Below are 14958 nucleotides of genomic sequence, written 5' to 3' on the forward strand. Positions count from 1 at the left end.
ATTTTACTGTTTGGAGATTATGGAAAATTCTGTCTTCAGTCAAAGGATTTGTCTATGCTGCTGTGCAGTATTTGGGCATCCATACCAATTTTGAAAAGTTGAGCTCTGGGATAGACACAGTCCAACTATGAAGCGTGGATTCCAATGTAGGCTGGTTTCTGAACCCAAGGAAGTAATCAATACAATGCTACTTTCCAAAAGAGGTGAGTTCTTTAGCAGATTGAGTCCATAGTTAAAGATTTGACTGGGACTGTGGTTGCCCACTTGCAAAAGTCTTAATAGAAAAGATCTCTATCATGTTATGAATTCAAACTGGAAGTTATATAAAACCTGGTCCAGAAAACTGACATAAGGTAGTGGGGAAGGAGGGTGTGGGGAGAGTTCAGATCACTGGGAATACGTTACACAATGGGAAGATTTGGCAGCCCTACCTTGAAAACTTCCTGGGATTACAGAGTAGTGAAGACTTATTTTCAGATAGTTGGCTTCTGAAATGTGTTCAGAATAAGGGAGGAAAAGGAAGTTATTTTAAGACGTGTTTTTTCTGCTGGGAACATACTTCTGGGTACATTACAGACTTGCCATCTGAGTGACTGCTTTGATGAGCAGTGTGTCATGTTACGGATGTACAGTTGAATGCCAAAATGCCTAGAAAAGTTTTGGTTGGTTTGTTGGTTTTTTTTTTTAAAGTGTGCATTTCCACTGGACAATATGGACCTAATTTGACTGAAAGTGGGAAAATGATAATTCTTAAATCCAGTGAGGTGAGGAAAATACATGGGAAATGTTTATACTGGGCACTTCTGATATTTTTGGGTGTGTTTTTAAATTTTTTAGATTTTCCTTTTATTGTCTCAAACTGGAATAGTGTTGGAAATGTCAAATTTTCTCTTGAAAAGCCTGTATAGTTGCTGTTCTCTGTTGACGTGCTCTGATGGTAGACAATTTTCATCTCCTACTATACTACCAGCATTTTATCACTTTTTAAACCATAGTCGTCGTTTTTTCTTAAATTCTTCTTGAATGGAGAACTAATACTAAATTGTTGTAACACCATAAATTACTTTAATGTTATAATTATTGCTATAATAAATGCTCATGTCAGTGAATGCAAAATCCAGTTGAAATAACTTATTGGTTCAGTGTTTGACTCTCCTCCAAGAATTCAGAATGCAACATAGTTATGCTTCCTAATATGTCATACTTGTTCTGCTTGACCTTTTTTTTTTTTTTTTTTTTTGTTTTTTAATGGCTGTTGAGGTGAATGGATAAAGGGAATAGGAATGAAACATGATGAGTGTTTTAATTAAGATAGATAGTTACAGAAATTATAGGACTTAGGGTACTGAGGTTAGCTTCTGAGAGAGTGCTGATTTTGAAATATAGGAAGTAAAATAGAAATAAAATGTCATCAGGCCATATTGACAAACTCCTGAGTAACTTAAAAAAAATTCTGGAGATGTCAGACTGTTGTGTTTTGATCTGTTTTTTTCTTTTTAAATTGACAGAACAGCAATAAAATTCTAGTTCACTGAGTGCAGTTGAATGTTTAATCTTGTAATTGATACCGGTTGGTAAAGTATCTGCATTTGGTTGGAATGGCAGAGGAGAGTATCCTGGTGAATGTCCCGGGAGCTTGAGGGAAGCTGGACCAGAGGAGCAGGAATCCTGTAGTCGCCAAACTAATCTGAGTTTAAAGCGAGAAATCATTGACTAAGGCTTTTCTTTTGTGGAATGGCCTGCTTTCTTACCTGCAATTTTAAAGTCCACTTTGAACAGTGCTTAAGCTGTTAAAAACACTTGAAATGTGTTAAAGCAGTAGTTTTCTAGCTTACCATTGATGAAATCTTTTAGTAAATATTAGTGTAAAAAACCCCACGAAAATTATGCTTTTGTCCAGTTTTGGAATAATAGAAACATTTAGCTGTCTTTTGGAAGTGTCTGTCACTAAGTTATTTCATCATTTCTGCACAGCACTGACTGTTTGTATGTCTAGTACAACATGACTTGACTCTGCTACCTCCTACCTGACTGTTCTCTAAAGAGTATGTTAGTTTTCGTCAGTGTGAATCTGTAAATTAATTACAGAGATATGATATCATGGGTAAATGTGTGTTCTGTGAGCAAGGCCAGTAGAGAAATACAGGAGAAGGTGGCAAATTAATCTGTTCTAGAGAGGTTAGTGCTGTTGATTCCCTGGTGTGCAGAACGAATGGCTTTTGGAACTCGGGTTAAAAGATATCCCTGTCCTTTTGATACAGTTACATGGGGCTTGTAAAACGGGGCACGTGCCATTCTCTTACTTCTCTTCTGCTTTATATATATAATGCTTTTCCACCCTCAGTTAATGAAAGAATCTGGTCTCCATTTTTAATTCATTTTTGTCATGGTTTGAACTGAGTCTTCATCACTTGGTTTGTGATGCAAGAAAATGTTTTTGAAAGCTGCTTGTGTTTCCTCTGTCTCTTTCTGTTCCTCCTTCCCCTCCTTGTTTGTGTGAAGTCGTGTGCTGCTTGAATTGACATTGAATTCCTTATTCCTTCTCAAGGCTTTTCCTACCCTTTTAACAGTTTTCAAAGTGCATTATCACCCTGCTTTTCTTGTGAGGCTGTAGTTGTCTGTGTCTTTTTCTGTGGCACTACTGTGTGAAAGGTGAATGGGGGAGTTGTGCATAGAACCTTAACACTTGAAAAACAAATACGTGGTTCTGTGTGATATGAGCAGTGTCATGGTCAGGATGCCTGTGAAAAGTTCCTGAACTTTCCAAAGTCGCAGGAAAGCTATTTTGTTGACACAACTAGTTTTTGTTGGACAGTTGGGACTCAGGTTTCTGTAGGTAGTTCTCCTTTCTCTTGTGGCTTTTGAAGTTGGCAGACGTGGAAAAAAACATGGAAATCTGGGACAAGAAAGAAGGCAGGATACTTGGAAGAAGGCAATGCAAAGGCTTGTAAGAACTGGTTACTTCTTTCTTTCTCAAGATTACTGCTTGAGTTGTACTGGAAACGTTGAATGCTTTTACAGGCAACTAAGACATCCTCACAAGTACTGAAAACTGAAGGTACAAGGCCAACGATAATGTTCTGTTTTTCTGAGACTGTACATAATATAGGTTATGTTGGCTAGAAAGTCAAGTTAATGCTACTGCTGTAGTGTGTTAACAAGGATGGAAGGATGCTGTCTGATGAAGTATGTGGATTTGCAGAAGTCACTGTTCTTGGATGTCACTATGCTGGTGGAGGTGTATTTGGTACTCAAACGGCTGCTTCTTTCCCTGGGGTAGCTTTATGGCAATGCAAAGCCCATCTTTATGGATCTTAGTCATTCTGGGTGTGCTTTGCTGGCCTAGCATGCAAAGGTTTCTGAGTTGAAGGGCTTGTAGTGTTTATGTAACTCAATAGTTTCTGTTCTAATATATTCAGAGGAACTTTTTTTCCCAAATCGTTTGGTCTTGATAGGAGAAGGAAAGATGATTTTTCTTGCCCCCCCGTTCCCCCCTGTTCCCCCCCGTTGTTCCTCCTTTCATTAATTGCAGAGCTGTACTGCAGTAGCCACAATGATGACTTCCGTGATAGTAACCCATAAAAGATGGCTTGATTGACAAAGGCTACAATAAGTTACTTGTACCTGAACAATAAAAGGACAATGAAGTTATGATGAGGATGGCACAGACTCAGAATTAACATCACTGCATATAAAGCCTAGACCTGTTTCCTAAACCCAAAGAGGTTGCTGAAAACTTGCACTAGCTGTAGGGTCAAGGTGCCGTATCATTTTCTCAGGAGCATGGCATCACTTCTGTCTAGTGCTCTGCTTTTCCTGCTGAATATGTAACAAATATTCCTAAAATGGACAAGGAAAAGTGAGACTGAGTGAAAGTAAAATTTACTATGAAGTGTGCAAGTCTGACTTTTTTTAATTGTATGTTTTCCAGTTTTGCTGTTTTCACCTGCAGTAAAGTGCATCATCTTTCCCTACTAAGGACTTTAAGAGGAAAAATGCTTTGTAAGTGGGAGAGCAGTATTGTAAAATCGTTTACTTTCAGACAAAACAGGAAAGTTATTTACTGGTGTAATACAAGTCAATAAGGTAATCTTCTGAAATATTGGCAATTACCATTTGGGTCCTCCTTATTTTTAACTCTACTGTTGAAAACCTTGTGGTTGTTGATACTCAGCTTGCCATTTCTCTAGTCCTTTTCTTTGTAGTGACGAGCAAATTTGGGGTGTACAAAGCTATAGAAGTCTCAATATCACAGCTTCTGAAATATTGTACACAAATTTTTGTGACTTATGCTAATCATATCTAGAAGAACAGTAGCAAGTAGTACGCATTCCCAATGCCGGTGTCAGTGGTGTTAGCCAGATTGTTGGGGCTATATTTTTAGTAGAAACTGAGGGAGTAATTGCATTCGTGTGATCTTCGCTTCTAGTCTATTGGAAGTCATAGCAAACTGTCCTTCATGTGAGCCAGGAGGTTGCTGTCTGTCCCCTCTTGACAAAGAGTTGTAGTGTTGAAATAGTTTTCTAGTTTAATAGCATAGATAATTTCCACAGGAGATCGGATTTAAAATCTGTGCTGCTCTGAAAGATAGGTTTATTGGGCGAAGGGAATTATGTTTCCTGCTCTTGAGACTGGCACACTAAGTGTGAAACATCTTCGTTTTCATGTAGTGCACTTGGACAATGCAATTAGTTTATTTTTGTTTCTATGATCTGGCAGTCCTAGCAGTTGGTTTATTGTGGAATGGCTTGTGTTCGTCTAAAGTTTTTTTTTAATCTTTGTGGCTACTAGATTTTCACTGACTATTTCCTGATCCTAAATATATGATCACCAGTAAAAATGTTACTTCCTTGTTAGAATTTGTTAGCAAAATTGCTAAATAGAATTTAGACTTCACTTCTCTCTTATCCTAATTGTTTTCTTATACATTGGTGTCCATACTTCCTACCTACCTGGGAACAGACTGTTCAATTCCCTTGGCAAGTTTTCAGAATTATACTCAACATCTGTATGTGAAACATTATCACAAAAATGAAAATACCATGGCATCTTTAATTGTGCTCACCCCTCTGCAGAAAAGTGTCCTCTTTTCAAAGACTAGTTTGGGGAATTACCATGTCTTTCAGGGTTACAAATGGAGGAAAAAAAAAGGGAAGGGATCAAGACTCCCCAAAAGAAGCAGTCTTGTACTACTACAGCAGAACCTCTTCAATTAAAAACTCCTTTCCATAATTTTGTCTTGTATGTGAAACTTACCATTAATCTGAAAGAAACATGAGTAAAAGAATAGTTCAGACATGGCCTTGAAAAACCAAACCTAATGATCAAGAGTACCTTATAAAGTTGTGTTATTACAAAAATGTCTTCAACCTCATTGGTTTATTGTCTTGATTTAAGATCAGTCTATGCTGCTCTTTAAATAAATGTGTGAAAGCTCTTAACAGAGATACTATACGCTTGCAATTTCTTTGAACAGGTACTTTGTGCTGGACTTTGAGACAGGGATTCTGCAGTATTTCGTGAATGAGCAAAGTAAAAACCAGAAGCCACGAGGAACCTTGTCTTTAGCTGGAGCTGTGATATTGCCTAGTGATGAAGTGCCACACATGTTGGTAGTCTACTCTGCTAATGGAGAAATGTATAAGCTGAGAGGTACAGTGCTTCCTAAAGAGCCAGCTGAGTCATTCTTCTCTCCCATTTCCACTTCTGCATCTCTTCTCCCATATCTCATTTCTCTTTTACTTCCCTATACTATCAGAAAGTAGTGGTTATACAGCTATATTGTTACATACTATATTATAAAACACTGTGGAAGAGTACTCTGGAGTTAAGTAAGTGTGAATTTAAAATATATAGACTTTCAGGGCTTCAAGATACCTCAAGATGCCTTCTGTAAACTGTTATTGTAGCATTTTGGTTGTATAGTATATCTTGCTTGTTTCCAAAGGCAGAAAAAACTGCTTTCATTGCTGTCCATGGCATAGCATTTAATTTCTAATATTGTTCTCCCCTGCCACCATCCTGCAGTAATGAATCTGCTGATGGGTCAGAGAAGGGAAAAATGCCAGTGGGAGGCTGTTCTTGTGGAAGATACTATGTTCTTGTCAGTCTTGGATTAATTGAATTAACCTTTCACATAAAATTTTACCTTCCCTTGCTCCCAAATGTAAGAAAGAATATAAGTTAGAAGGTGGTGAGGGTGCTGCAAAAAAAAGCAATGTTCTGATTCTAAGATATTTTCAATTGGTCAATTTCATATCAACCTAATTAATAAAAACCCCTGATATTAAGAAAAGGTGACATGTAACACAGTGTAACAAAAGTTTAAATTTATGTTAGTTTTATTCTGACCACAGTTTATCAGTTGTCTAGCAGGACAGAGCATGCAGGACTCCCCTGTGGTACAGTGTGTTGCTGTTTTATACATAGAACTGAAACACAAGAACAATCAGGGAGAGTTTCAGTAAAAATGTTTTGGAATTTGCACAGCTAGAAATCATTACTACTTGTTGTTTCATTATGCTTTTCCAATTACTTGAGATCATTAAATACAGTATGCTGCTTTTAATTTCATGAGATCTATGAATTTGATTCAAATCAGTAAATACTTTTAATGCTGAGTCAGTAACCATTGAAATACTTAACAGCAGAGGAAGTAAGAGAAAATATTTCCTAAAATTACCCACTCTGTATTGGTATTCTTAATTAGGATTACTGTAGTGGTTTGTTAAAACCAAAACCAAACCTCTCTCTTAAATAGACTTCTAACACTGCACAGGAGCCACCTAATATAGACTGCAGACAACCTTTTCAATAATTTTAAAGCTGTTTTTTAAAGACACATGGGGAAAATTGTGGGTTTTATTCTTGTGTCTTTAAGTTGCATGCCAATGACACAGGTTTAAAGAGAGGTTTAGTTGAACCGCATTAAAACAGAAGTACTTGGGTATTTGGGGAACTGGTAGCTTGTCTAGTAGCTAATGGACAGCCTGAGTGTAGAGGTTTTACTGATTTAAATGCTATGCTGTGGTCCTTGTCCTCCACAAAGAGAGATGAGTAAAACAAAAGTAGATTTAAAATTTAGCAAAAAAAAAAAAAAAAAAAAAGTAATCTTGAGGTAATTCTGCCTTTAATAACTCTTGGCGGAGATAACTTATGAACATAAGCTTATATCTTCCAACTGGCCACAGCATCTTAAGCTGGGGTTTAGACGTGTTGTACTGAAAAACTTACTTAAATTAAGTGTCATAAATTAGAACTTATAGTGCATCCTAACCAATAAATAATCCCACCCCCCGCAAAAAAAAGAATGTCAATTTATTTGTGATTCTCTCTATTTTCTTGTTTCTGTTCTAGCTGCTGATGCAAAGGAGAAACAATACTGGATAACTCAGCTTCGATTCTGTGCCATACATCACAGGGAAGGTAATTCTAAGGTAAATAATTACGCGGGAGAAGTAACTGTTATACTTTGAGCGGTGTGGGTGAAGAGCAGCATGATCTGGGTGATAGACTGGCTGCTGTAGTTAGTGGGCTGACGTTCAGAAGTTCATGAGTAAAAGCAGCAAGCTGTAACTTGTCACTAACTGGAGCAGGCTTAAGTCAATTGGGCAGTCTGAACAAATAACCATTGTCCTATTTATGAGAAGTTAATTTTGGATGCTGTCAATACATGGTTAAGTGAGTGGATGGATCAACAGTTTATTAATAAATATCTGTGTGATGTCCTGATTAGTATTTAAAAGTGTTAACTGATTCTAGTTTTATTTAATTTTATAAGATTTAATGGCTTTTATTAGAGAAGCTTCAGGTAGATAGATGTTAGCAGTGGTCACTCTAGCTTCTTTACCAAATCTGAAAGAGGTCATAATATGAAGATTTATATTGCGTATTTCTCTTTGAAAGTGATGTCAGAATTCTTGTCCTCAAGCAGATAATTATTTTGGACAGGTAAAAAAATGTTTGGACTTTTAAAAACAGCAGAACAATGGGTTGAGGGTGTCTCCTGCCTCTAAGTAGAAATGACATGAGTTTCTTTAAATGAGAATGCACTTTGGAAGTGGGAGATATTAAAAGCAAACAAACAAAAAACTCTATTAGGAAAAAATGAGTATTGTGTTTATTTTATGTATGCTTTTGGTGTTAATACTAACTCACTAAAAATAAAGTTCTTAAGTTCTTTAAGCACTTCTAATGATACCTTCACAAGAACGAAAAAAATTCCTTTCCTCATGACTAATTATTTGCTATATTAAAAAAAAAAGTGCGTGTAACTGCAAGCAGAAAGGATTCCTCCCCTGCCCCAAGATGTTGAAAATATCAGTCTTATGTTAACTGCAGTCGAAGTCATGATCCTGACTGTCTTTGAAAAGATGGAAGGTATTTTGAGGAGGCTGATATTCATTGAATGTGTGAAGTAAAATAAAACCAGTTTTTTGTTCTTTTTTTTTTTTTTTTTGAATGATGTGGACTTGTCAGGAAGAGAAAATCACACTCTTTTTGAAGGAGAATAAGTAACTTCAGTATTTTGGTACTTCTTCAATTCTTCTGCATGGCGATTAATTATGGTTTTTATATAGCTGTGGCCCACTACTATTCAGAAAGGTGCAACTCCACTTGTTCAGGATATGCTTACAGTTGCTGTCGATTTACAGCTCAGGGATTTCCTGCACTAGATAGAGATGGTAACTTTTTACACTCAGTTGCCATCAATGAATTATTCCTCAACAAGTTTTCTAGTCATTTCTTGAACACATGTAAATGTTTAGTACCTGCAATGTAACGTGACAAGGTAGAACTGTTGTTCGGTATGTATAATGTCAGAGACTTGTGCAATGGCATACTGGTTCTTATACTTCTACACTCTACATTTGCTAATATTTCTTAGTAGTGGGTTTGTTTTTTCTCCTTTTGCCTGCTTCTGGTAAATAATTCTGTAGAGATTAATTCTGGAGTGGCAGTAATTGAGTTGAAGCTGATCTTTTTGTAAGTGAAATTTGGATCATTTTTCCTGCTTAGGTAAAAAACTGTTGCATTTAATAATAATTTATGTTCAGAATTTTTCATACTGCCTCTCCATGTTGAGCTCCTGCAGTAGTAGTAGTATCTACATATTTTGATAGGCTCTGAATTAATTAGTATGTCAAGAGAAAAATTGTAGCATTATAACAGTGAAAATGTCTGGCAATTAGTAGTGCTCTAAAAAAAGCAAATAGAATTTTAGGAATTATTGGGAAAGAAGCAGAGAACAAAGGGGAAAATACCGTGACTGCTCTGTTGTATGCTTGTTTCAAATACTTTTATTAGTCCCCTTCCATTTCTGAAACAGAAACACTGGAGTGGGGGAAAGTACTTTTCATCACTTCTGTTGTTATTCTCTACAGAATGAACAGTGTGACAAAACTTGCCTACAGTGGAGTCTTTTTTTTTTTTTATTCCTTTTTTTTTTTTTATTCCTTTTTTTTTTTCTTCTTTTTTTTTTCTGATGATGGGATGAGAAGGGGCAAATCAGGGAAGTAGCATGTTAATGAGTGCTCTGGAGTGGCTGAATAGGAATTATTTGCTAGCTGTTAATATCAATATTAACACCTCAAAGAAAATGAGCAGAGAACAGATTCAAAATAAAAGGTGAGAATGAAAAAGAGATTATTATGGGATGCTTTAGATGCCAAAAGTGTGTATAGATTTGAAAAGTATTTGAAAGGGAAAATGTCACTAGAAAGCCTTGACTAAGTGAGTGGGAGGCTATTAAATACAAAGACAGCATCTGTCACAGAAAATCTAACACGCAGCTCTTAAAAACAGGAAGGACTTAGAATGGGGAGCATCTCTCCAGACTTGTTCTCGTACCCTTGCATAGTGACCTACCACTTCTGTGCTTTCTTCTGGTTCCTAGACTTATCATGCAAGAAAAGAAAAGGATTTCCTTGACTGAGAGGGGGTGGATGGGCATACATAACTGAGGAACCAAACAACCTCTTGTTTCATGCAGCAGGAGTAGCATTACTGCGTTTTTCTTAGAAGACTGATGAGTTACAGAAACTTGGCTTAGGAAGCTGGAGTATAGATGCATTTTGGTTGGTACAGCCAGTCGTACATTTTAGTTAGCTTGCATCCACTTAGAAAAATATTTTCATTTTCTTCAGCATTTCTATTTTATACTAAGTTCTGTGTTACAAGTCTACATGTAAAATCAGACTAGGTCACTTTTCACTTGATATGTTTGTTAGTGAAGCACTCTTAATTCTCCACTTCTGTAAGCCACAGAGCAAATAGAGAATTTATATCTTCTGTATATTTAAGCTTAACAGTCCAGAAAGTAAAATGCTGGGAATTAATGTTCTTTAGATGAGACCACAGGTGAGTCTGCTTCTTACTCCAGAAATGTACTGTACTTGAAGCAATGTCATCCTTACCTGTTCCTAGGGACCTTTCTTTTGACAACCTGTGTCTCTTGTTTTTCAATACACTTTTTTTTCCTTTTTCCCCTTCTGTCTTCTCAGGATTAGAGTATTATCTGAGAGGCAGATTTCCCCTGACTTTAGTGTTGCTTATAGTGCCAACTTGGATTTCATGTACAAGTTTTAAAGCTTCTCTCTGCTTTTCTCTATAAAAGTAGGTGATCAAAAGCTTTAATGCTACAATAATTAGACTTTGGAGATCAGATATTGGTTACAAGGGAGTGGTGTTTCACAAAGATTCCAGAAACTAGAAAAAAATCCATTTCTATAACCTCTTTTTTTCTTCAAAGTTTCTTACTTCAAAACCACTGCCTGGTAGGAGGTAGGAGAAGCAAGAACTGCTGCATTTCTTTTATGATTATTTTTTTTCCTTCTCTTGTAGATGAAGGTGCTTTAATAATTATTCACATGAGAGTGGAAATATTTAATTTAAAATATTTAAAATTTACATGAAATAGCATGCTGTTACCTTAGCAATTTTACTGTTTCTTTTGTGTTGGGGTTAGGGACTGGAATTACGTAGAAAGATCTGTAATGACACAGGGAAGGGTACATGTTTGATTTGCTTTTGCATAATTGAGGACTTGAGAGAAATCTGTATTTTTGGCATTTTGTTAAAATAGCCATACTGTTTGTTGGTAGGACTGTCATGGTGTGATTGGTTACTCTACTGGCAGCAGGACTGGATCTCTCTCCTTCCCCTCTCCCCATACTTCAAGGGTTGTAGTAAGTGATAACTTCAAATGTCTGTGTCTCATAGTGCTGTCAGGAACAGGCAGATAGATACTTGTGTGTTTTAAGCTTTTGGAGCTTGAAAAGAATCCAAGCTCTGTCTCTGCTGAGAACAGGCATGTTTCTGCATCTGGAAATTTGGAGCCTGAGTACTTGCTTCCAGCTGCTTCTACAGCTTAAACTCACCTTTTTCATGGGAAGAACAGGAGGCAGAAATTTCTAGCTATTTTTTAGGAGTCATACACTTGACAAGGAGGTGGAATGGGAAGTGTGAAATATGCAGTGAGAGGTATGTTTTATCTTATGCAAGTCGGATACAGGTTAGTGGGGGAAAAATAATGGGATGACCAGGCGAGCAGTGGGAATGTTCCTAAGAATACCAGTGAAGCAACTCTTAGCTACAGGTCTTTCATACTGGGGAGCAAACGTGTTTTTTGAAATCTTTAGCTTTTATTGGAAGGAGATTCATAGGAAGACATGAGAATTTGGAGAATGTTTTTCAAAGCTGAAGCTGAGTCACTATTTCTATGAAATATTCATAGGACAGTATTCCTTCTAATTGCACTGGATCCAGATCAGCACTGGTTTCCTTTCTTTTTCAGAGCTACTGCCTGCATCAAAATGTTACTGTATGACTTGCTGTTCTCACTGTCTTTAAAGCTTCAGCTGGGGACTGGAGTGGTGGAGGAAACTGAGCAAAGCAGTGATTAAAAAAAAAAAAAAAAAAGAAAAAAAAGAAAAAAGTTGTATATTAGTGACTAAACTTAGTTGCATCCTAATCAGTGGTCCAAAGGTGAGCTGTACAGCTAACAAGTGGGTGTAACAGAAGCTGTCTGTCACTTTGTTTTAATTAAATTTTACATCATAATGATGAAGTACTAAAAGGATAATGTTCTCTGGCAAATAATTCCCATGCTGTAAGGTAGTCTTAATGTTCTTGGTATTCCCATGAAGTCTTGTTTTACTTAATTACAGATTGCTCAACCTCCAGAAGGGCCAAATCACACTGTATTGGAAGAAATCTTTTATGTCTGGGTAGGGTTGCTGGTTTTTTAGACCATTCTAAGTGAATATTATCATACAAGTTTTAATTAAAGCATTAGTCAAGTTTGATGTCTGTGATGTAAAATGCTTCCAATAAGAAGTAGGCTTATGCATAATTTTTCTGGTAACTTCCAAGAATAATTTTATATCCATAATTTGTCACAAGCTTGTTAGATCTTCTGTTTCATATCCCTTTTTTCTTGACTGTTTAATGATGGTGGCTGTAAAAGCACTGCTAGAAACAAACACATGGGTTCTTATACTAGCTCTTAATTCCAATGTGTGGATCAGTTGCTGGATTGGCATATAACCCTTTTGTTTCTCAGTGCATGTCAGGAATGTGGCAGGGAACAGAAACCACTACCTTTTGAACTAGCTTCTGTCTTAAATTGTATTCAGATGGTAGCTTTCAGCTTAGATCTGTGCTAGAATAAGGAGGTAGACTCCCCTTGTTCCAGGTTCTGGTTTGGATCTGCACAGTGAGCTGTTCAAAACTGGATGGTGTGGATTCATGTTTCAGCTGAACTCATTTGTGGGTTCCCTGAGCTGGAAATGGCCTTCCTTCTGCTGCCACCCTTTGTGCAGGCTCTGTTGTGTTTCTGGTTCTGTTACCTTGGGCATCAGAAATGGGAAAAAATGGCATCTTGCTGAAAAGGACTTGGCGCTCTGTCCAGCTCACTGAGGTGTCAGGTGAGCACTGATGTAGGGGAATCTGGCCTCTGCTTCCAGCAGCCCCTGGTGGTGTTAAGGCTCAGCTCTTGTCTTACTCCTGGATGGAGGATGACTGAAATGGATCTGCCCAAAACCTAACCTTTCTCTGTTTTAGCCTGAGGCTTTGTATTTAGAACTGAGCCATCCTGATGACTGCACGCCTCTGTGAGGGACTGTCCTGCTCCCTTTCCCTTCAGGCAGTGCTCCTGATGCCTCTTACAACTATCATCCAGCCCTTTAGAAGGAGTCTGGGGAGCTAAACCAGCAGAAAATTCTGTACGTGTGTCTGTCTTTGTTTCTCTTCTGGTTTAACTCCCTGGAGTGGCTTTCCGTGAGGCCAAATGGGCCTCAGAGCCAGCATGGAGAGATGGTGGAGAAAAAAGTCCAAACATGTCCCTTTCAGTGGCAGCTGCAGTGGCAGTTTAGCTGCAGTGTGGAGCAGCACCTGTAGTAGTGCCTGAAAGTTCAAGGTCAACACTTCTATCAAATCACTATAAGGCAGATAGCATAATTTTCCCCACAGCTGAAAGAATGGCTGTCACAGATCTTTGGTTTTATCAGATTTCTTCTTGCCTTATTAATGAATGGCTGTGGAGATACCTTTAAATTTCTAAATGGATTCTTCACTGGGTATTTTTAACATCTGCATGGTAACTGTTTCCATAAAGCAAATTAGTGAAAGTTTCAAGTCTATGTGAGTGTTGTTTTGGTTATTTTTATGCATGTCAAACCTCTTTTCCTTTTGAGCAAGTTCTCTTCCCTCCTCTGGTATGCTTGTCTGCTTCCCGCTCTCATCACTGGCCTATAAAAGTCTACTAAAAGGATGGTGCTTCTAATTAAAACATGCTTTGCTGAGAAGGAAGCGGTGCTTGGCTGTAGACGTGTGTGTTTGATATCTTTTTTTCCTCCCTTCGGAAGATACATGAAGATAAGAGCTGCTCACAGCTTTCTGCTTTCAAAATCCTGTGGAAATAGAAAAAAATTCCATTTAGGACTGAACATAAGCTCACTCAATTCTTGATGAAGAAAAGATTTTTATGATGGAATGATTATCGTAGTCTCTTGCTTAAAAGCAGATGATGAAGTACTATAATAGTCTGTCAGAAAAGTTAGTACCGTAGATGGTGCTTTTCACAAACGTGCAAAGCGTATCACAAGCTGGTCCCTTTGCAGTGCTGAAGTTTGGATGTTATGTAGATTCAGTCATTTGCATTTTAATATTTGTGAATTATTAGAATGTAAATTAAACAGATCTCTGTCCATATTTTTCTTCTAGCAGTGTTTACTTAGGGTGCATTGGAAAAGAAGTAGATGGGAATTAAAATACTGAACAGTGATGTCTCAAAATTGTAATTACTTTCTGATAGTGTGTGACTTCTTATTGCTCTAAAGCTGCATGCAGGGGTTGGTTCTGTGCTATATATACGCAGAGGAGTAAAGGAATGTCATTTCAGTATTTATTATTCTGTAGAAAACATCTGTGGCACAGTGCCTGTGAAAAGGATCCTTATCAGCCATAAACAGATATGACAATTCACTTCAGAAATTAGTTTATTGATCTCTGGAAGACACCATTTACTTTCCAAAATAAACAAAACTGTTTGCTTCTGATAAATGGTGAAAAACATTTCAGCTTCTTTGTGAGCAGGTAGGGCAATCCCTAGGCAGAATGAGTCATGAAAACATTAGTATAGTTGGAACTTATTGTTCTACAGTTACATTATATTAATTGTTTGGATTTTTGATATCCAAATGGAAGCATTCATTATAAGTTTTTGGTTTGGTTTTTTTTTTTTTATCTAGGAGATGGACAGTCTACTAAAATAAAGAGCTTAACCCAAATCTATGTTAGCTAAGTATACTTTAGCTAGCTTTAGATCATAAAGCCAAGATGAACGCAAGTTACAAATTAATCTTTTATTAGCTGCTTTATTATTCTTTTACTAGTTTCATTTTATTAGCAGGCAAACTGTTGGAGCAATGGTAAAGTGTAGCCTCAGGAAAGAATATT

General features: G+C 37.2%; 1 protein-coding gene across 2 annotated transcripts in view; it reads left to right on the plus strand.

Annotated features, from left to right (window-relative positions):
- The window catches only part of OSBPL10 (oxysterol binding protein like 10), a 124903-nt gene that overhangs the window by 28818 nt on the left and 81127 nt on the right, over nt 1-14958 (plus strand). For both annotated transcript variants that reach the window (XM_037386535.1, XM_037386534.1), the window contains exons 2-3: nt 5477-5652; nt 7357-7436. In XM_037386535.1, coding sequence (XP_037242432.1) covers nt 5477-5652; nt 7357-7436 — 256 coding nt within the window. The remainder of the gene's footprint in view (nt 1-5476; nt 5653-7356; nt 7437-14958) is intronic.

This window comes from Falco rusticolus, chromosome 4, assembly GCF_015220075.1.
Source record: "Falco rusticolus isolate bFalRus1 chromosome 4, bFalRus1.pri, whole genome shotgun sequence".
Taxonomy (NCBI): domain Eukaryota; kingdom Metazoa; phylum Chordata; class Aves; order Falconiformes; family Falconidae; genus Falco; species Falco rusticolus.